Genomic DNA, 22,541 nt, shown 5'->3' on the forward strand with positions numbered 1-22,541 from the left:
TAATCACGTTCTATTTTTTGTCATCTTCGAATCTTTCTCTGGAGGATACGTGTGGCTAGTTGAGGAACAACACTTGTGCCATTAGCGTCTACATGCAGATAGGGGGTTTTACGGATGAGCCAAAAATAGTTGTTCCTAATTGCAAAATGCAGTCCGCTTTCCTCCTAAAATGCGACTCAGTTTTTTCCCCTTTAATTCAGCTCAATTTAGCCTGTTTAGGTACAGCCAGGATTAAATTGACACCCCCCCCCCCCTTTCTGTGTGTGAGATTGAAGTATAAACCTAATGAAGTTATTTTAAAATAAATAGGTTGTAAAAAAAAAATAAATAGATAAATAAATAAACAAATAAATAAAATAGCTACGTAAAGAAGCCCGATAAAATGAGGTGACATATTCAAGATATGTGCATATATCTGTAGGTATTTTATGTCAATTGTAGCGATTGATAATGTGATTAATTAATTTGAAAAACTCGTGTTTACTGCTGCCTTCGTATTGTTCTGTCTGACGTTCAAGTCTTTTTGGGAATGATAGATTCAATTTCCATTGACTCTTTGAAGTCTTGTGAGATCTCTTGCGAATAAAATAGGTCGTTAATTGCGTGAGAGAATGAACTCTCTACGGGTGACTCATGATTATTCGATGAATTGAAACGCTCTTCTCTATTGAGGCGCTCAGCTGGGAAGTGTGACTTCGGAGTTCAACCATCGGTTTATTTACAAACAAATAATGGAGCTCTCACCTCACTCGGGATTTTCTAAAATTCCTCATGGCAAGGTTTTCGTTGCACTGCCCGCCTCAATGCCGAAGAGGAGAGCGTAGACTCTAGTTTTTCTAGAGCGACTGGATTTTCCGAACGAGTGACAGCCCCGTTCAAGAACATCGCCCGACATTCTTTTCTTATTTTGATGAACTCCTCAGAGAGGCCAACGATGAAGACACGTGGCAAGGCATCCACCCATTTGTAAAGATAGCAAATGAAAGGAGTCGACACGATTTCGACCGAGTTTAGCAAAACTCATAAAATCGCACCTCGAAGAAAAAATGACTCAGACGTGCACTGGAAAAAAAAAACACATTGGATCTAGAATCCAGACTCTTGAAAACATTGACAAGAAAAAATACTCTTGATTCAATCAGATTTAAGCTTAAATCAAAAGGAAATCCGCTCAAATTAAAAGGCTTGGTTCTTGATTTAAGCTTAAATCTGATTGAATCAAAATTATTTTTTCTTGTCGATGTTTTTAAGAGTCTGGACTATAGATCCAATGTGTTTTTTTCCGGTGTAATAAGGATTGCAAATGAAAGGAGTCGACTCGATTTCGACTGAGTTTAGCCAAACGCATAACATCGCACATCGAAAGAAAAATGACTCAGACGTGGTTTTGAATTCAACTAGACGTAAATTTCCTCTTGTCCAAAATTCTAAAGTGAGGAAAAATACTTTAAAGTCGCTAAACTTTGTACTGAACAGCCAGATGTATGAAGGACAAAATCTTCAGACCTTTTTTCTCGGTTTAAACTTGATGCACATCCGTTGAACTCTGTCCATTGTACCGTGTGAATGTGTCGATAGTAAAGTCTTTGGACATTTCACCGGAAGAAATGAAAGAGGGAATTTTTCTATTAGAGAGAGCAAATTTTTCACTGAATATACGTCAAGACTATTTTTACTTGAAATCATTAATATCTCAATTTTTTAAAAAAACTGAACCTGTGCGCCTTGTTCTTCAAGCCCCTCAATTCTTTTTGTTGCATTGTTGAAAATTATTAAAAAGTCAACGAGCAAGTGAAGTGTTATGTTAGTCGGGGGAAACTTGGAAAAGTCAGGGGAAATTTGACCTTTTGATGAGGGAATATCTGAAAGCGTTAAGACGTTTCTCCCCTGAAGTTTGGAAAAGTGGTGAAAATATAATATGACTAGGTGAGTGCATTGCACTGTGAGTCATAACTCTTATGAGCGATAGTGCTGGTTCGCGTGGATTCCCTGAAACGAGAATGGTAATGAGTTTGTTTACATGCTCAGGGTCACCCTCAAGCGGATTCATCGAATATAAAGCAAGCATTGGCAAGAAAAATTGAAATCCCGCGGATAATCAAACAAATCTCATAGGAGGAAATGAATAAATAAATTGAAATACGCAGCCCACAACATCACTTGCCAGCTCCACAAATTGAATCGCACGTTTGAGGACAACATTGAGCCTTTTTATTAACAGGTGTAACCGTGCACAGGGAAATATAGAACTCCGTCCATGGGGGCAAAATTTTCAAACGAACTAATTTTTCGGGCCCGCTTGGAAAATCAGATCTAGTGATTTCTGCAGCAAACGCTGTTTATTGTTCTAATGAGCAAGTAGCGGCCACAGGTTTAGTTCCTTTCTGTGCTGAAAGAGGTTGTGAAGTGTCGTACATCGAACATAGGTAGTGAACTAGAATTTCAGATTTCTCTTTCTTGAAACTACGCCTTTCGAACTGATAACTTTAAACCGCTGTTACCCCAATTCGGTTTGACTCTTTTGATTGAGATGTGAGGTGCATAAATTTCATTTTGTTTTTTGTTTATTGTAATTTTTTTCATCCTCGTAAAAGGTACCTATTTGTCGCAATTTTTATAGGCTACTCTGTGCAGGAGGAAGAAAAACCGGTTAAAAGTTGAAGAAAAGATGTGGTTTTCTTTTGGAGTAGGTATTAAAGTATACATACGCCAAATATTACGCAGTTTTGTAAATCGAGGGAGCTAGGTACGCGTTTTGCGACTTTAATCAGTTTCTTAGATTTCTAGTTAGGAAGCGAATCTGGGAAGAATGTCTGTTACAAAACTGCAGCTTTAAGTTAAAACGTCACACAAATATACGAACGTTGCCCAGTTCCTTCCATTAGAACATTAAATTTTTATGAAAGTTATAAATATTTTTTGCATAAAATCTGCTGGTGCACCAGGAAAAACTGCGAACTAAGTTTTCTGAAAATTTAAAGAAAAAATTAACAAATTTTTTCGAAAATGTGTGCTGTATCGGAAGAAAGCTGGCGATTAGTCGATGCTTATAAGGCATTTTTCGTAGCTCGAACCCTCGACTTTCATCAGGAAATACCGCGTGCACTGGTAAAAAAGAACCTCTTGGTTCAAGAGTGCAGTTTCTTGTCGCCGGATTTAAGAGTCTGGACTCTTGTTTCAATGCAAAATCCGCTTTAATCGATGCAAAATCCGCTTGAAACAAGAGTTCAAGACTCTTAAATCCGGCGACGAGTAACTGCACTCTTAAGTCAATGCAATACGGCATTGGTCCAAGAGGTTTTTTTTACCAGTGATGTTCCCACATTCTACCGCCACAAGAAAGTGCGGCAACAACCATTAGACTTTTGCTATGCGTGTGCCCGTGTGGGTGAAGCCGCGGAACCGTGGTCGGCGTGGGGAACCCGTCTAAGGGGGGGGGGGGGGGTGCGTAACGGGCTACGGACGAGTGGTATGACAGTCCACGTAACGGCGCAACGCATCGATTAGTTATGAATGAGCCGTGAGCCAGTAGCCCACCAACCAGGCCAGCTGAGGCAGGCGCGGCCGCTGACCGTCGTCCGTCGCACCGCGCCAGAAGCGTGGTATTTGACCATTCCACGATCGCGTCGCGTCGCTTCGCCGCGGATTTGGCGCCTGGACAGCGAAAGCACCCGCGCGCCCGCCGCGGTTTGCATTTTCGATCGTCGATCGTAGTGAAGTGCACCATCACGCTTCCGCTTTTCTTCTAACTCATTTTGTGTTCCCAGCGGTTTTACAAGTAATTAAGGGGTACGCCCGCCCCCCATCCCCTGGCCACAACGCGATCCAACGCCTGAGGAAGTAGAAATGCAAGAACCAAAAAAGAAAAAAAAATAACGAAGTAAACCACACAAAACACGAAGGAAAATGTCGCAAAGTCGCAGAGGAAAGTGGCCCGAACTGGTGGAAAACTTCAATGGTTAGAAGAGAATGTGGCAAAAATTCGAAAGGGATAGCGGCAAAAAACCGAAAAGGAAAGCGGGAGTGGAGTAAAAGCTCTGCATGTATGAGCAGAGGTAGCGGATTGAGATGCCACGGAATGCGGGGGTTGCAGAGGAAAGGGTAGCGGATACGCCCAGCGTTGGGTTGTTACGCGTTACGCGCTTATGCCTTTTTATTATCGAGGAGGTATGTTACGATATGATGTGGGAGTGCCAATTTCATCTTTTGAGGGAATGGTCGGAACTATGGCAGATAGGCTGCGCGAATCGCCATAGCGCAGTGAAAGCGGCTTCCATGTATGTGCGTATGCAACATAGGGTAATCACATTCGAGGGAAACCTGGAAAACCAGGGAATGCTCAAAAGAAAAAAATAAAATGACCCAAAAGTTAGAAAGTTCGTCCATGAAAGTTGCGACATTTTACACTTATTGAATCACTTATAGTTTTTCCGTGTCCTCTGGGTGAGTTCGAAATTTGTATCATCTTGTTTTATCTGAGGTCAAGGAATGTTCTCAAAATTCTTGAAAAGTCAGAGAGTTCCAATTTTAAATTTCTGTGACCACACCACTTTATCGTTAATAGTACCTAATTTTTAATTTTCATATCACCACTGCTCGTGTAGAGAACTCACTAAAAGCGCCAGTGAAAACTGATAGGAATGCAATTACCTTCATTGGCGTCGCCTTTTTTCCGGCGCACTTGAACGGTCCTTCCTCCGAGCGTTGTGAAACTGAGATCGGCTCGGAGATCGAGGTCCAGTCGCTGGCCGAGGACCACGTGATCCAAGAGCAGTTTCTTCACCATCTCCGGGTGCGAGGACAGCTTGTCCGGTGAAATTTGCAAGCTAGCGTTGTTTCGCGGCGCCAGGATCGTAAATGGCTTTTCTGCAAACAAAAATTCAAATAAATTAGTCAAAATTGAAGTTGAGATGCGGTAAAGATCTCTTTTACATTGAAACCCTAGAAAAACTTTGAATCGCTAAAAAGTGCCGTGACAAAAAAAGAAGAAAAGAAAATCTCATGAATTTCTCTAAAAAAAAAAAAACCCTCCACAATCAAGAAAACCATAGCTAAGAAATCGAGAAAAACTCAAATGGGACTGCTAAAATGTCAAAGGAAATCGACAAAGCCAGCGTGTATGAACGCTATTTCAATTGTAATCTTCCGTCGCATTTCTAAGGCGCAATGATACAACTATTTGAACTCTCCGGAATGCGTGAGGTATCACGGCGCATTTGAAGGCGTTTTCAAAACAGCCAAGTTCCGATATCCAGATAATCGTTTTGCATAGTTCATATTCTTTTGTTTTATTCCATACCACTCATTTATTTTTAATTCTCGTATAAAAACCACCCATTTGCTAAATACAATTCTAGCTGGAGCGCACTTTACCTATGCATTCATGACTGCAAAAATGTTAACGGAAATCGAAAAGGCCAGCGTGCATGAAGGCTATTTCAATTGTAATCTCCCGTCACATTCTCACGGCGCAATGATACAACTATTTGAACTCTCCGGAATGCGTGAGGTATCACGGCGCATTTGAAGGCGTTTTAAAAACAGCCGAGCTCCGATATCCAGATAATCGTTTTGCATAGTTCATATTATTTTGTTTTCATTTCTAACCACTTGTTTATTTATAATCCTCCTATAAAAATTACCCATTTGCTATATACAATTCTAGCTGGAGCGCACTTAAGCTATGCATTCATGACTGCAAAAATGTTAACGGAAATCGAAAAGGCCAGCGTGCATGGAGCGCTGGAGCGCACTTCAACTATGCATTTACGACTGCTAAAATCAGGGGCGGGGAGGCGATTGCCTCCTAATAATTTGCCGCGGAGGCCCCGAAAGTGCCCCCGAGGCGAATTTTTTTTGAGTCATCGTTTTTTTCCCCGTAATGTTGTAATTTTACTATCCTTTTCAGTCACTGAAAGGCATCAAAATCCTTGAAAATTTGTCTCTAAGAGACATGAAAGGTCGCCTAAAGCTTGTGTGATGAAGGGGCCCCGAAGAATCCTGAGAATGGGTAATTTTGAGGTTCAAGTACTGAAGAATTTAACTCCAATAATGCTTAAAATTGCGTTTAAAAAGCGTGAAATTTCAAAATTTTCCGGGGGAGGGCCCCGGACCTTCTTAAAGGAGCCCCCGAACGACAGAAGGGGCCCCCACATTTAGGTCGCCTCCTAACTTTTCGATTACCAGTCCGTCCCTGAATGGGTGCAGAGAGATTTTGAAAGTTTGCAATGAGGATACATGATTTCGCACCTGAACCACCGATTCCTCGATTGCGGAGCTATGCTTTTAAAAAAATTATGAGAATAGAGCTCTTGCATATGAGGGAAATTTGCGATTTCATTACTTTTTAACGTACGGTAAAATTACGTGAAATTTACGTAAAATTTTGTGGTAAAAACGATGGTGTCACCAACTCCAAAGCTCAAGAAAAGCTCTCAAAGTTGAGGCCGTAATGGAGGGGATACCCCACGCTATTTTGAGAGTCCATCTCTATATCTATAGTCAAACTCTCCATGCAAAGGTAGGGAGAAAATGCCGGGTTGCCACTTAGTTTGGGGACTCTGAAACTGAAAACACGGCAACCTTGCTAATGTATTCGCTCCTTACATTTGTATGAAGAGTTTGACTTGATGTAGAGGCAGACTCTCGGGATAGCATGGAATATCTCCTGCTCCATTACTGCCTCAAATGTGAAAGCTTTTTCTGAGCTTTGGAGCTTGTTTCAGAGAAATTCAGTGGCACCATCGCGTTTCTCGCGAAATTACACGCAGGAAAAAGTATTTACATCGCAAATCCCTCACACATGCAAGAACTTCATTTTTTTTCACGTTGACCTCAACATTCCTAAAATTCACAATTTTTTGTTTATTAACTGTAATCCAAATTTGTCCAAAGTTCACGTTGCGACGGGTGACGCACACGACAAAACTCTTGCGTGTCGGAAAGCACGGAGTTGGCGCGGAAACTTGTGAGGCGTCGCGTCGAAGTCGGGGGTCAGGAACGGCGGTGGGAGGGGGGAGTTGGAGAGAGCGGGGGGAGGAAGGTGTAGGACATCGACGCGGTGGACAGGTGATCCAACATTCCTGCTCGATGACTCGAATCGGTAATGACGTCGCCGCCGATGACGGCACCGACGCGACGGACGCGACGCGGTGCTGCTCGATGAGTTGGTGCTTGGTGAGCGGCGACCGATGTGAATCCAATCGAGTCTGTCGTGCGCCAGTGATGGTAGGGTTGCGAAACCGGCCCGTAACTCTTGTTCTTTGCCGAGGAAAAGGAAGGATTTAGGGTGGATAGTAAGAAAATGAAGTTGAAATGAATGATTTAGGGGGAATAATAAAAAAAAAATCAAGTTGAGACAAATGATTTAGGGTGAATGATTTAACAATAAAGTTGAAATGAATGATTGATTTAGGGTGAAACTAAAAAACTGAAGTTGAAACTAATGATTTAGGGTAAAAAATAAAAAAATTAAGTTAAGACGAATGATTTGGGGTGAATAATAAAATAAAAAAATGAAGTTGACGCACTGCTGCACCGAGGGCCTGCAACCTGAGTTATGGGCCCGGTATGAAATACGTGACGCCAAAAATAGGATTTTTGACCCCCTTCTCTTTTGGGGAGCTATTTAAGGACCTTTTCGATCAAGCAGCCTCTACCCTTGTCAACGTTGCTAAGATTGTGAAACTTCACCTTTTTTTAGAGGTATCCGAAGTCACCCACATCATACATTTCTTTGCCGAAATATTCAGAAAGATAGAAAGAAAATTTTTTACAAATTTCAGAACAAAGATCACAACTCTCTATCAGCTCTAAACAGTTGAATTCATGCACAATCTTAGGAACGTTGATATGGGTATAAGCTGTTTGGTCGAGAAGGTTCTCATTTGTGGAGGGCCAAAAAGGCTCATCTCACAAACAGCTGGGAAAAATGGACGACCTCTTCAGCTGTAGATGGAGGCTCGGGCGGCAATCCCTGAAAACATTTAAAAAACAAGGCCTCTTACAGGAGCAATTTAGTAGTCAATGAATGCCAATTTACTGATTCTGGCAATGCCGCACGACCTTTCGAGGCAATATGGTCTCCTTTTTCTGCGTGCATCAGTCACAGCGTCTCCCTATTATGAAACATTGGTTCTCTTTTTCACATTTCTCGGTAACTTTTTAAAAAAGAAAACTCACTTGTAAATATTTAATTTAATGGCAAAATAACAAACAAAAACAACAATAAAAATAGCAATATATAGCTAGTCTTCCTGAAAAATTGATTCACATACAAAATTCAAAGATGACATGAGTGTCACATGTTATCTTGCAAAATCCGATACATTTTCCAGAGGGCGGGTAAATAAGTTACTGAGCCGGCCGTCTCAAGGACAGCCCTCCCTCTCCCACCCCCTTGGTTCTCCCCATGAAGACGATTCCTGAATTTATACGGAAGCGGTGGTAAAATTTAATTTCTTGTGTAATTTTCCTCGAAAAAAAAAAAAAAAAAAAAAAAAAAAAAAAACAACAACAACATTTCAGTCCCTCCGCAGTCCGCAAAGCTCCCTCTTGAGCGTTCTCGCAATGGCTCCTCTCTACAAACTGCAATGCGACGATAAAGACGAACGCGAAGTAAACGCTTCATCCTGACGACGCGCCGTTCCTGTCGGATCTCGACTGCGGATCCCCGGCTTTCGACTCGTGTTTTCAAAGCAAATGTCGGTTGTTGATTCTAGCCCGAGCTGAAACGCAAAACCCACGCCGAATTTCCCGATCTGGCGACCGTGAATAATCCCTTGTTTGCCGGCTTAGCTCCGAACGCCGCCATGCGGACTCCCCGAGAATTCCACTTCCGCCAAGTGCAAAAAAGACGCCAAGCTCTCGGGGAAAAGCTTTTGTTGTAATTAAAGTTCCGCAAGGAGGAGAGGACCGAAGCCCTCGGGGTAACGTGAAGATCCTCTAGAAAAGGGGGTCATGTTTGTAACCAGGGACGTAAAAGGCTTGAGTATAACATTAGACTAGTTCTGAGTTTATTTAAGGCAGCCGAAAAGTTCTCGAAAAGTAGACCTTCGTGATTAAAACTGTAGGCAGATTTAGGTTTTCAACTTATGGACTGTTAAATGACTTAAGGGACGAAAAAGATTTACCCCTCACCCCTCTCGCCGAATATTTATTCGTTACCGTTCATTTCGTAGACAGAGAGGAAGTGGAGTAAGAGGTCAAATCGAATAAGAAGGCAGTTTGAGCGAATTAAGCAGTACGTATGACCGCCCATAGAAAGAGGGGCTTATGAAGAATTTAGTTTAGGAAAGTGGATTATGTGAAGATGGGTCGAAAAATCCGATAATACAAAAAAAAAATTCTGTAATACAATTCTAGGTACTTAATGTAATTACGCGAAGTAGAAGTAAAGCTTAGAGTTCAACTATAATTTTTGCAGTGAGCGAGATCCGAGTATGTAGCATCTCTCAGATTGGAGATTTTGACATGACTTGCATGATCCCCTTTAACATTTGTCACGCGAAGAACACTAATCGAATTTCATTACAACGCCTGGATGCAACTATTCGAGCTCCACGGATGTCCGTATTGCATACGCACGGAAATTAAGGCGTTTTGGCTCTACCGGCTTTCTCCGTTCCACCCGTGGCGGCGAGCTGATCTGCGAGGATCTATAGCCTACATGCATAGGATGTGAGTACGTTTGTGTTCCAGTTTTGATATAGCTATGTGCTGAGCATGATTTATCGAGCAACAATTCGTGCCTAAGAGGTATATTTGTAATATAAACGAAGAATAGAAGGCGCTCTGTCATTTTGAATCCTCGCAGTTCAGCTCGCCGCCGCGGGTCGAAACGGAGGAAGCCGGTAGAGTCAAAACGCCTTAGTATCCGTGCATATGCAACACGGACATCCGTAGAGCTCGAATAGTTGCATCCAAGCGTCTAAACGAAATTCGTTTAATGTTCTTCGCTTGCGTATTTTTAATTTTTGCGTAGAGACGATTGATGAGAAACTTTTTGAGCATACAGGGTGTCCCAAAAGTCCGTACCCCCCCTCGTAACTTTTGAACGGTTAGAGATAGAAAAACGAAACTTTGGGAATGCTTCTATCTTAAAGGGGTCCATCTTCTAGGGGGGTCAAAATTTTTGTCCCCCCCTCAGGGGGGGCGCGGGGGCCCCCAACTTTTTTTTTTCAAATGGTAACCCCTATCTTGTGATACATCATTAGAAAGAGCATAAAAAACTAAGAATTTTGGCGCAAACCGCAAATCAATATCTTAATTTTTGACCGAGTTATGATAGGTCAAAGGTCAAATTTTACCTATTTTCAAAAAATCATATCTCCGGTTCAAATCATCGTAAAGAAAAAAATAAAACGGGAAAATTTACCAAATTGTAAGCACTTTCAAGTAAAAATCACAGAAATTAATTCAAACTAATTTTAAGGGGGGTTTCGGACCCCCAAATACGTCATTTTAAAGGTCATACGATATTCTCGCGAAATGAGCCAATTTCCCCTTACTTTTCCTCAACATTATCTTAGTAAGTTCAAAATTAGTTCAAAAGTGCGTTTTCAAGTCCCCAAATTTCGAACAAAGTTTTTAAAAAAAATGAAATTTAAATGGTTGAATTGAATCACCTTAAATTTCGTTTTTTGAACTTTGCTCGAAATTTGGGGACTTGAAAACGCAATGTTGAACTAATTTTGAACATACTAAGATAATGTTGAGGAAAAGTAAGGGGAAATTGGCTCATTTCGCGAGAATATCGTATGACCTTTAAAATGACGTATTTGGGGGTCCGAAACCCCCCTTAAAATTAGTTTGAATTAATTTCTGTGATTTTTACTTGAAAGTGCTTACAATTTGGTAAATTTTCCCGTTTTATTTTTTTCTTTACGATGATTTGAACCGGAGATATGATTTTTTGAAAATAGGTAAAATTTGACCTTTGACCTATCATAACTCGGTCAAAAATTAAGATATTGATTTGCGGTTTGCGCCAAAATTCTTAGTTTTTTATGCTCTTTCTAATGATGTATCACAAGATAGGGGTTACCATTTGAAAAAAAAAAGTTGGGGGCCCCCGCGCCCCCCCTGAGGGGGGGACAAAAATTTTGACCCCCCTAGAAGATGGACCCCTTTAAGATAGAAGCATTCCCAAAGTTTCGTTTTTCTATCTCTAACCGTTCAAAAGTTACGAGGGGGGGTACGGATATATTTCGCCTAATGAAGGATTCTGCCTTTTTCTATTTCACTCGAGGGGAAGTGTCCCCTCCCGGACTCTCTTCCCCACCCGGTGACTGACGCTGCGCTGTGCTGAACGGTTCAGCCTGAACCTTTCCCCTACGTCTGACCGTTCCCCACTCCTCTGTCAATCGAACCATATGCCACCGCTTACGTATTGTCGCTCGCCCACCCAGGTACCTAGCGGCCAGCGGTCAGTTGATGATAAATCTCGCTCATGCTCCTATGCAGCTACGCATTGATTACGCCAGCTAATTACTTTCTAATAATTAGAATTTCTTCGATAATAGTTTTCTTTATTTATTCGACTGTATTTTTTTCTCTGTTCTACTGTGATTTCCTTGGTTCTCTACTGTGTTTTTCCTAAATCTCTGAGTCAGAAATCTGAAGCACTTCGGTATGCACCGAGTACTTCAGATGTGTGACCTGAAACCTTCGGTATATACCGAACTACTTCAATTGTCTGACCCGAACTTCGGCAGATGGACCTTAACTTTTCGGATGCGTGATCCGAAAACTTCAGAGATCCATATGATCTCAGCTTCGGGTTCCATGCACAAATTTTTTTCTCCGTGTTTCCTTTTAGGGGACGCAACTAAAATTTCAGTAAATTTTTTTCAGAAAAGTAAAGAAAAAAAAAAAAAAAGTGGCTAACGATGGTTCCTCACCTTCACGTGGTGTTGGCTGTTTTTACTAAGTGGGAACCGTCCATTTTAAGATATAGTCTATTTCTTGCCCTGCCATTATTATTCTACAAGTTAATTGTGGAGTGAGAATTTCATAATGTTTTCTATGAAATCTTCAAAATATAGTGATAAAAAATTTGCAACTACTACAAAATCGGCTCGCGAAGCGAGCCGAATGTCACTCGCGTAGCGAGTGACCGGGGGTCCAGGGGGCGTAGCCCCCGGCTAGGCGTGACGGGCGCGCGAAGCGCGCCCAGAACGGCTAGTAATGACTAATGAATGCAAGGATGAGCCTATCGTTTGGCGAGTTTTTGCAAATTAGTTTAAATTTGCTGCATTAGGTCTGGGTTACTAGATCAATTTCTCAACCGGTTCGTCATCATTCATCATTAGGCGAATCTGAGCGTTGACTTTCAAATTAACTACTCAACTATTAACTAATTAACTAACTAACGAACCAACTAATTAACTAACGAAACACTAAACGAATCACTACTTTTAGAGAAGAAGCAGCGCGTGCGCGCGGGGTCTGAACAAGAACTTTTGTTTCTGCTCGTCGATTGTTGAATCATTATCGAATGACGTTGATCGATAAATCCATATCTTAGCAATACTATTTATCGATCAAGGACATTCCATAACGATTTAACGATCCAGGCGCTACTTCAGAGCAGTATGTTTCGTTCCCAAAGACTTTTCGCCTTTCCCTGGCTTCTAGTCGACAACTTTACTCTTTTCTGTGATTTTCCATAGGGCCCCCGTCATGACTTAATGGTACGAAAATCTCTCTGCTGATGGCCAAGAGCTTAACGAGAGGTCGCCAGGGTCCCGAAGAGAGAGGCGAATTAAAAAGTGCTCAACTGTTAAGAGTGTGACCGGTAATTGCTAATTAATTTGCGGAGGGGCACTGCATCCATAGGAGTTGTCTCCATCACTCACGTAACTGGCTGTGCCGTGAGTGAGCAGGAGTCACTTCCGTCCTCGGCAGTTGAGTCGAGACAGCGTCGCTAACGCCTAAGTTAATCACCCGCGAAATCCTCCACACCGGGGAGCAGTCAGCTGGAATCGTCGGCGTAACGTTCGGAAGGAGAGGGAGGGAAAAATTGCATCGGGATTTGTGTCTTTCTATTCTTCGATTCGTAATGATCATTGAATGCATTTGTTGCACACAAAGAGATTTAGGCAACTGACAGTGAGTAAATAATAAGCAGGTAAAATCACGTTGATCACATCAGAAATGTCTGGCGATCAAATTTACTTTTTCACGACAAATTTACGCACGCTGTATCCAGAGCCGGATTTACCTACTTGCCGCCCATGGGACGCCTGTATTTTGCCACCCCCTTCTCATTCGTTCTGGAACTTCAATGAAAACCATCAAGTGAACGTGCCGGAGGGGGTGGGGTCCAAAGACGCGTTTACTCGTGTTGGACACATTTTGTTGCGAAAGTCATCACTACTAGCAAAAGTTCACGGAACTTTGCGCCAGAGTTAAGTTCTGAAAACCTATCTCTGTGTGGACAAAGCCTTCCATTTATTAGTATTGAACGAAAAAATTATGAAATAACAAACATAAATTTGGTTTAATAATTTTAACTTCCGCCGCCGCGCCGCGCTGACCGCACTGTATTTGGCGCAATGCGGGAAGTATTCATGCAGTCTTGTAGGCGCTATGCGTTTCACGCCGACCGCTCCCGCGCCGCTGCGCTGCTGCTGTGTCTGACGCAATGCGTGAAGTATTCATGCGGTCTCGTAGGCGCTCATATGTGTTACATGCCGACCGCCGCGCCGAGGGCTTCTCCTTTTTATCTCAAGTCCTCGTCATCATTGCTCTCTGCGCCGCGCCGTTTCAGGCCAAATTGCGTGTTTGGTTTTTCTCTTAACTCGACTAATTAAAGGAGCCGTCTTTTATATCCCCGAAAGACGACAAAATTAGAAATTACTATACCCTCAAGAAATGAGAGATTTTGTCGCCTTTTCTCGTTGGTAATTTTTTCTCTGAATCCGACTTCAATTTTGCCGCCCCTAAATTTGCCGCCATGGGCCGCGGCCCATGTGACCACCCCTAAATCCGGCCCAGGCTGTATCGTATACTTTACTGCTTAACTTAACTGCTTCAGCGAGCACTGTTTTTTTTTTTTTTTTTTTTTTTTAATTGCTAGCAGTCAAGTTCATCCAGAGAGAAAATGTAACAAAACTTACCTAATAAGTTCTATAGGCTGCGTAAAATTTTCAAAATGTTTCCTTGGCTGAATCAGTTTGAGTAGCGCTTTCATACCCTCCTGAGAAGTCCTACTGATCCTAAAGATCCATTTATTTTAATCTCTTCGCGGAAATTGCAACTTCGAAAACCTGAAGAGAGTAAGTGTACCCATTGAGGGACATCATTGCCATGTTTGAGTAGCTCTATGATTGATTTTTCGATCAGCGATCGCGATAGGCTTTTTCAAGGTCCTCAGGGCCAAATGTAAATAGGCCCGTATGAATAAAATACCAGTATGATATCACACTGATATCCTGATAACATATTGAGGTCATAGGACTGGAGAGAAACGGCCAATTTCATGATGATATCATGCTGATCGACTACACCAGAATTGAGATGGCAATACTCTTTCTTGGTATTCTATCCCAGACTTTCCTGAGGGGGCCCATCGAGTCGACTTGGTATCAATGCAAACCTACTGTGGTGTCCTCAAGATGGGTCAAAAGCACGTCAACGACAATATCTGTTTTTATTATAATGTCTTCGAAGAAATTGTCACCACGGAGCAACGCGCGAAAGGTGGGAACCATACTGCCGTGCTAAGGAAGAACGCCGTATGAGCATTCAGACGTTGCCAAGTTCCTCCGATAAAAACCGAATTTACTGGGAAAATCGCGAAAATTATTTTCTAAAATTTTCAGACAATTTTGTCCGCAATTTAATCTGAGATATCGGAAATTTCAAGGAAAATAATATGCATGAATGTTCTCAAAAATGCATATTTTATTAAGGGAAATTTGGCGACTCTCAAAGGTTCATACGGCGTTTTTCCTCAGTACGGCAGCATTCTGCCGTGCTAAGGGAGAACGCCATATGAACATTCAAGAGTTGCCAAATTCCGTCGATAAAATGTTCATTTTGGAGGAAAGTTATGAATATTTTTTCCTGAAATTTTCAGACACTTTAGATCAAATTACCAACCAAATCATCTGAGAAGTTGACAGACAAATATTCAAAAATTTTCCTGAAAATTAATGATTTGCTAGAGGAAATTTGGCAACGTCTGAGGGTACACACGACGTTCTTCCTTAGGACGGCAGCATAGGAAACGGACGAGGTCGGGGCGGGGGGACGTGGCGGGAGAAATCAAGATATCACTATGATGTCAGCGGTCATGCCTGGGGACCCCTGGCTCGGCGCGCGGCGGACAGTTAGCCAGACGCGGGGCAGAAGAAGGCTGTTGAACCAGAGTCAAGGCTGCTCCCATCCACGAACAGTTATTCCTTTTCGTGTTGATTTTTTCGAGCCGCGAGCCGCCGCGCGCTTCTGTGACAGACACACTTTCCGAAGCGCCTCGTGCGCCGGCCGCCCGGCCCGGCTGCCGCGTCGCCGCTGGAAACCGCCTTCCCGCCGGCTCTTCGGCTGCCGAGGATGCCCGCCTGGCGACGCCGACCTTCACCTGTCGTGCGCCCGAGATGCGCCGCTTACGTAACCGTTCTGCAGCTCCAGTCCGTGGACGCTATCAGTGCCACGTCACAGGATAGCAATATACATCGATATACAGGGTGTCGCGGGATTAAATACGAATATTAAAGGAGTCAATTCTTTGGGTCAAAAAAAGATGTTTTGTGGTATAATTTTTTTTTTCCAAAAACGCCTTCCTTGGACGCAACGACTCCCCAACATTGGAGGAAAAAAATCGTCTTTTTAACACTACGGCAATATTTATCAACCAATATTAATGAAAATTGGTAATGGGGAGTAATTTATAGCGTTCTTTTCATTTTTGACCTCCAAAAAAGGTAAATTTTATTTTGAGGGGGTTTTAGGGAGGGGGGGGGGTTACCGAATCTAAAAGTGGCCAAAATCAATATTCCTAGCGAACCTTGATTTTTGACGGCACCACAAGATTCAGCGTTGAAAAATATTGAGTCGTCTCCTGCGTTTTTTCGCTATAACTCATCGCTTTCGAGATAATACAGACTAATATGGAATAATAGGAGCTGATAATAGGGGGATAAAGGGGCCCCGGCCCCACGGAAAGCGTTCTTCGAAAAAAAGTTATACCACAAAAACGTCTTCTTTGGACCCAAAGAATCGACTCCTTCAATATTCGTACTTAATCCTGGGACACCCTGTATTCTGAAAGCAGCACCGGGTTATGCACTCCAGACCCTTTGTCCCACGACTCCCACTAGCCCCCTGGAACGGGTTTTCCGTTATTATTTTCAGTGCTTCTTTTCTCTGCAAGTAGCCAGATCAAATCTTTTAGGGGCCGTTGAAGTCTTGGAGATTTTGGAGTACTGATGAGGTCCTGAAATTAGGATTTCAGGGGTCATGATGCCCTGGACTCCAAAGCGGGAGCATCTGGAGCCCTTTGTTTTCTCGGAAACTTGAACAACCTTCAATTTACGAGGTATACGACCCGCAATGTGCGGGCCCTTAAACCTGCCATCTATCATGAGCCATCCCAAGATGAAGCACATCTGCCTCGTTATCGAAGAGAATAGTAATTCCAAGAATGAATGTGAGGGGGAAAATGCACTATATACTGTTTTAGCGAAAATTGTCTATAATTGACCAGAGGATTTTAGTAAATTGTTAGAGTGCATTGGAAACTGCAGGATCTTGACAACGTCAATTGCATGTACGCTCCTTTTCCTAATGGTCTTCCATGTAAATGTATGTGTTTTTGGTCGTGTCAAAAGGCGACCTCCAAAGCTCATAGTTGGCTCTCAAAGTTAAGGGCGTGATGGGGGACTCATCCATAGAGCTAGAGTACTTTCATGCAACGTGCAAAAGCATATCGACGGTGAAACTACCAAACCACGTATCTCGTTTGCGGTGTTTAAAATCTACGCTCACATTTTATTTTTTTGAAGTAGACCAAATCAATATCATTCCTTGAAATTTTCACAGAATTTTTTCCGTACGAAGAGGAAAAATCACAGAAATTTTCGAGACTGGACGATAAGTAGTTTTTCATTTAAAAAATAAAGTGTGACAGGAAGTCTGCGACGTCGCAAACCGAGATACGTGGTTTGGTAGTTTCACCGTCGATATCTGGCCTATCGAGGTATCGAGAAGTTCCCAGCTGTTATTATTAGTTTTCGGAAGAGAGCCAAATTTACATTCGTTTAACTAAGTTGGTCTCGGATTTGCAGGGCAACTAAACTAATTTTGAAACAAAGCGGAAAGGATCGTCCGAAAATGCAGGCGCCTCAAGTCACTCGTAAGTCTCTTTCAAGGTTCTTCGGAGGAGATTTTCAACGGAAGCAGTTTTCCACTCTTTGAAGGCTTGAATCGAAAAGTTATGATGCAGACTCGTCATTCACAATTCCTTGCACACAAAGCAAGGTATCAGACCATTAAGGGAAAAGCACGGATATATAGTTCTTAGTGCCTCAAGTTGTCAGATTGAAAACTGCTTAATGAAAGTTTCCTCTTCGCTTGAGTAGAAAGGTTCTAATTCTATCCTATTGGAACACCACTGTGCAGTGCTAAACTTTCAATATGATCTTTAATTGTTGGTAGGAATAGTAGTAATGTGAGTAAACATAGGAATATTCCCCAATGACGATCATAATAGCGGTTTACGATAGAGGACTTTCAAGTAAGCGACAAGTCCGGACTGGAGCGCCTTCAAATCTCGTGATACTCTACGCCTTGTCACACAGTTAGTTTAGTTGCCTAGTCGATTCAAATCAAACGTGAGTCCGTCATCAGAAGTGAAATGAAAGTTTTATTTTGAGGATTGAGATGGAAACTTGATTTTTGATTTAAGCGCCTTCAGCTCCACGTGATACTTTAAGCATTTCCACGTATTTACTTTAGTTATCCTTCCGACCCATTCAGACCCAAACTGAATTTAGGGCCCCGAAACGAACACGCCGCGATTTCGGCGCAGAACGGTTTTATTCTCTCTTGACTCTTCAGTTTCAAGCGTTTTCCGACATTTTCCACTATTGCCAATTTATAGCTTAAAATGCAGGAAAAGCGGGATTTTCCCAGGGCGCCGTTAGTCTAACTACATTTGTCCATTGTTTCTAGCAGAAAAATAATTCGTGAGGCAATTAGTTGTCACAGTAAGTTACACAAAATACATAGTTTCATTTGAGGCTAAAGCACATATTACGGAGAAAGTTAATATCGACGTGATGCCGCGGTGGTGCGGTAGCGCTGGAGAAACGATACTTTGTTAGTAACTGATTTTTACGACCAGTCTTAGTGTAGGAATAATACATTGAGGAAAAGATTCAATTTCAAGTAAGCCGACGGTGAAAACACGACAGGACATGGTATCGTGCGCTTCAACAGAGATTACGGAAACAGTTGTAAAAGAATATGATCGAAATTTTATGGATTCAAGATAGCTTGTCAAACAAGCGGTGCAAAGGACGTTAGTGTGCTGTCATGATCGACATTACGTTGTTGTCATTGCAAGTTGAAATCGCTCAATTTAACTTCTCCATTGATGCAAGATCATACAATTTTTAAAGTCGATCCATTTACAGAATACGCAAAGTTCACGCGGAAAACCTAGCCTGAGTAAGACAATTTTTTACTTAAAACAGAACGATCCTTTTAATGTTTTCCTAATGCGCTCGTCTCTCTTAAAGATACTATCTTGCGCGGTAATTTTTTTATGATTGATCTTCAAGGATGCGACTAGTTATCTAGAATGTGTTGTATTTCGCCTTAATATTGAAGATTAGGCAAAAAAGCACCTTATGCAATGAAGTAGTCACATTTTAGCACTTGTTAGCACATTGCATACATGTTTGTTTCATTCACAGGCGGTGCGTGCATGGGGCTAATCAGGGCTATATAGCCCCCCTTTTTCTTTTATTTCAGATGCGAGAGCTAAAACGGAGCTGAATCGGAGGCAGAACAGCAACTAATAAAAAGGAAAAAAACGGTCTTCTATTTTTTGGCCCCCAACTTTATGACCCCATGCGCCGCTTATGATTTCATCCTGCGCGTTAACGCAGAAAGGCGTCCAATAACTGAATTTCCTCAAGTAACGGTTAATAAGTCTGTGTTGGTAAAAGTTAATTTTTTCCAAAAAAAAAAAAAAAAAAAAAAAAAAAAAGCATGAAAAGACTTCGTACATAAATACTTTTTGCAGAGCTTCAATTATTTATTTATTTTTCTTCAAGATTAAGGATGTAGCTTGTAATTTAACATTTTAATGTTCATTAATCACATTCCTGAGTTCCTGACTGACACGGAAAATTCCGGGGAATCCCCGAAGAATTGCAGGAATGTTCGACTCCGCCGATAAATTTTTCCCCGCGGTGAATTTTTTTCTTAATAAGTGGCGACGGATCGTTAGTCATACTTTGTCATGTCCTCCTCATCTTCTTAATAATTCTCTAAAAGGGGCTTTGACGATGGCGCAAACTCTGATCGAAGAAGTAACTTTTCCCGAGCCACGAAGAATTTTGCTGGTTTGAAGTTCGTCGAAGAATATTTATCGCTAAATTGGTGGATTCAGGATTGATATCTATACTATAAGCTCTCGAGCCTCCTTTTTCATTGCTGGCAATACTTACTTCTATCTATACCGCGCCGATTTTCAATTTTTTTGCGCTATTTGCAGGTGATGGTCTCTCTAGGTGAGCACTTTTAGGAAATGACCGAAACTGCCCCGTCTCCAGCCACAATTCCTTCGATATACCGACCAATACTGCCGTGCTAAGGAAGAACGCCGTATGAACATTCGAGAGTTGCCAAATTTCATTTGATAAAATGTTCATTTTTGAGGAAAGTTATAAATATTTTTCCTTTAAATTTTCAGGAACTTTAGGTGAAATTGCGAGCAAAATCGTCTGAAAAATTGGAGAGAAAATACTCATAAGTTTACCAAGAAGCTCGTGTTTGATCAAAAGAAATTTGGCAATGCCTGGAGGCTCATACGGCGTTTTTCCTTAGCACGGCAGAATAGACGGGAAGTTCCTCCTGAAACGTTGATTTGTAAAAAAAAAAGCACCTCACCGATAGTTCATAGATAGGAGTTTTCACCTATATTTAACATTCTCCTGCATTGTTTGTGATCTGTGACCATATTGATTCTCGGTGACTGAGTCTCTCTCGATGAAAAAAAGTTTCCATTCTCGGTGTAGTATACCGTCCGTCTTTAATTTATGAATGAGAGTAACGCGGGGGACACGCTATGATGAGACGTAAAATATGAATGAGCCAGCTGCCGCGCCACGCTCGCCGCCGTGGGCTGTGCCGTGCCGTGCGTTGACGAGCCTGTCAGCGCAGCCGATGTCGACGACCCCGCTCCGACGAGTATTCAGTCATCTCAGTTTCAGCCCGATCCGATCGCTCAGCATCAGTCTCTCGACTTATTGCCATTTCTAAGGCTGTGTCTCCGTGAGACGTTTTAGCGCGGTTACTTGCAGCAGAGAATTGCGTGGATGAAGATTTGTTGCTGCAGCGAAGTGAGTGGATGAAGATCAGTTGCTGCAGCAAAGTGAACGAATGGAGATCAGTTGCTGCAACGATTTAAGCCAATGGAAATCAGTTGCTGCAACGAGTTGAGCGAATGTAGATCAGTTGCTGCAGCAAAGTGAGCGAATGGAGATCAGTTCCTGCAGCGAATTAAGTGAATGAAGATCAGTTGCTGCAGCAAGTTGAGCATATGGAGATCAATTTCTGCAGCGAGTTGAGCGAATGAAGATCAGTTGCTGCAACGATTTAAGCCGATGGAAATCAGTTGATGCAACGATTTAAGCGGATGGAAATCAGTTGCTGCAACGAGTTGAGCAAGTGGAGATAAGTTGCTGCAGCAAGTTGAGCAAATGGAGATCAGTTGCTGCGACGTGTAGCAGGAATAAGGATCAGTTGCTGCAACGTGTAGTGGGAATAAGGATCTTCGAATTGCGTGAAAGGCGAAATATTTTGGTGCGGCAAGTCTCATGAACGGCAATCAGTTTCTGTCAATTGTGGGGATGAAAATTTTTGCTGTAATAAGGGAGGCAGAAACGGGAAGCAGCTTCTGCGACGAGTCTTGCGAGTGAAATTAGCTGCAGAAACGAGTTGTAAGAGCAGTAATGCGTTGCTGAAATGAATGGCGAACGTGGGAATCTTGTATTACAACGAATTGCGCGAATGAAAATCAGTGAATGCAACGAGTTGCGCGAATGGAAATAAGTTGCTGCACAAGTTTTGCGAACGGAAATCAGTTGCTGCAACGAATAACACGAATGGAAATCAGTTGCAGCAACAAGTTACACAAATCAGTTGTTGTAGCAAGTTGCGCGAATAAATTTCATATGCTGCACATTGCCGGATTCACCTACTTGCCGCCCATGGGCCGCCTATATTTTGCCGCCCCCTTCTCATTCGTTTTGAAACTCGATAAAAACCATTAAATGAACGCTTCAGCGGGGAGGGGTGCATAAGACGCATTTACTCGTGTGGAACACATTTTTTTGGAAAGCCCTGTCAACACTACTAGCAAAAGTTCAAGGAACTTTGCGCGAAAGTTAAGTTCCGTAAACATGTCTCTGTATGGACAATCCCATCCATTAATAAGAAATGAACGAAAAAATTATGAAAGAACAAACATAAATGTGGATCAATGATTTTAACTGCCATGCCGCCGCCGCGCCGCGCAGACCGCACCGTGTTTGGCGCAATGCGTGAAGTATTCCAACAGTCTTGTAGGCGCTGTGCGTATCACGCCGACCGCTGCTGAACGCACTGTGTTGGACGCAACGCGTGAAGTAATTCACGCAGTCATAAAGCAAAAACTCGTATCGCCGTTTGCGACGTTGCAGACTTCATGTCATGCCCTCTTTTTTCTTTAGGGAGCCAGTAACTGGTATTTTATAGAAAACTTGCATGGTTTTTTTTTCTCAGTTAGCAGAATATGCTGCAGCCGTAAAGTTGGCTTCTCGTCCTAGAAAAGGAAAACAGGAACGGTAATTTTGAAACATCGCAATAGAGGTACAGGTTTTGCACTTTGGTCATCGATATTCCGCCCTTGTGAATGGTCACATATTACTCGATAGACGATCATACTCCTCTTTCGAGCGCGAATTGGTGATGGGGATTATTTCATTAGAGCGCCCGCGAGAGAGCCGTTGTTGAAAGCTTCTTGGGCGTGCGAAAAGAATCGATCCTTGCTTGTGGTAGGTATAACTTTTGAGGACGTTGCGTGTTTGCACGGAATTCGAGACGCATTATGCATAATTAACTTGGAGCTTTAAGTGCATGACCGAGATCACAGGGCTTGCCCCCTTTCCCCCCCCGTCTCTTACTGTCCTACGGCGCTTCATCGATTTTAACCGTTTCTTATTAGTGCTCCCAGCTTTTCCCGAAATAACTGAGTCACCGACTTTTTAGTCATCAGAGACGAAAAGAGGTCGAGGATTCTGCTTTCATTATCTATTCCTCATGTGCAA

At 42.3% G+C, this 22,541-nt stretch overlaps 1 protein-coding gene across 1 annotated transcript in view; it reads right to left on the reverse strand.

Annotated features, from left to right (window-relative positions):
- Positions 1 to 22,541, reverse strand: part of LOC109033607 (transforming growth factor-beta-induced protein ig-h3) — a 50,756-nt gene that overhangs the window by 10,888 nt on the left and 17,327 nt on the right. The window contains exon 2 of the mRNA XM_019046296.2: positions 4,651 to 4,866. Within this exon, the coding sequence (XP_018901841.2) occupies positions 4,651 to 4,866 (216 nt within the window). The remainder of the gene's footprint in view (positions 1 to 4,650; positions 4,867 to 22,541) is intronic.

The sequence above is a fragment of the Bemisia tabaci genome, chromosome 4 (assembly GCF_918797505.1).
Source record: "Bemisia tabaci chromosome 4, PGI_BMITA_v3".
In the NCBI taxonomy this organism is placed as follows: domain Eukaryota; kingdom Metazoa; phylum Arthropoda; class Insecta; order Hemiptera; family Aleyrodidae; genus Bemisia; species Bemisia tabaci.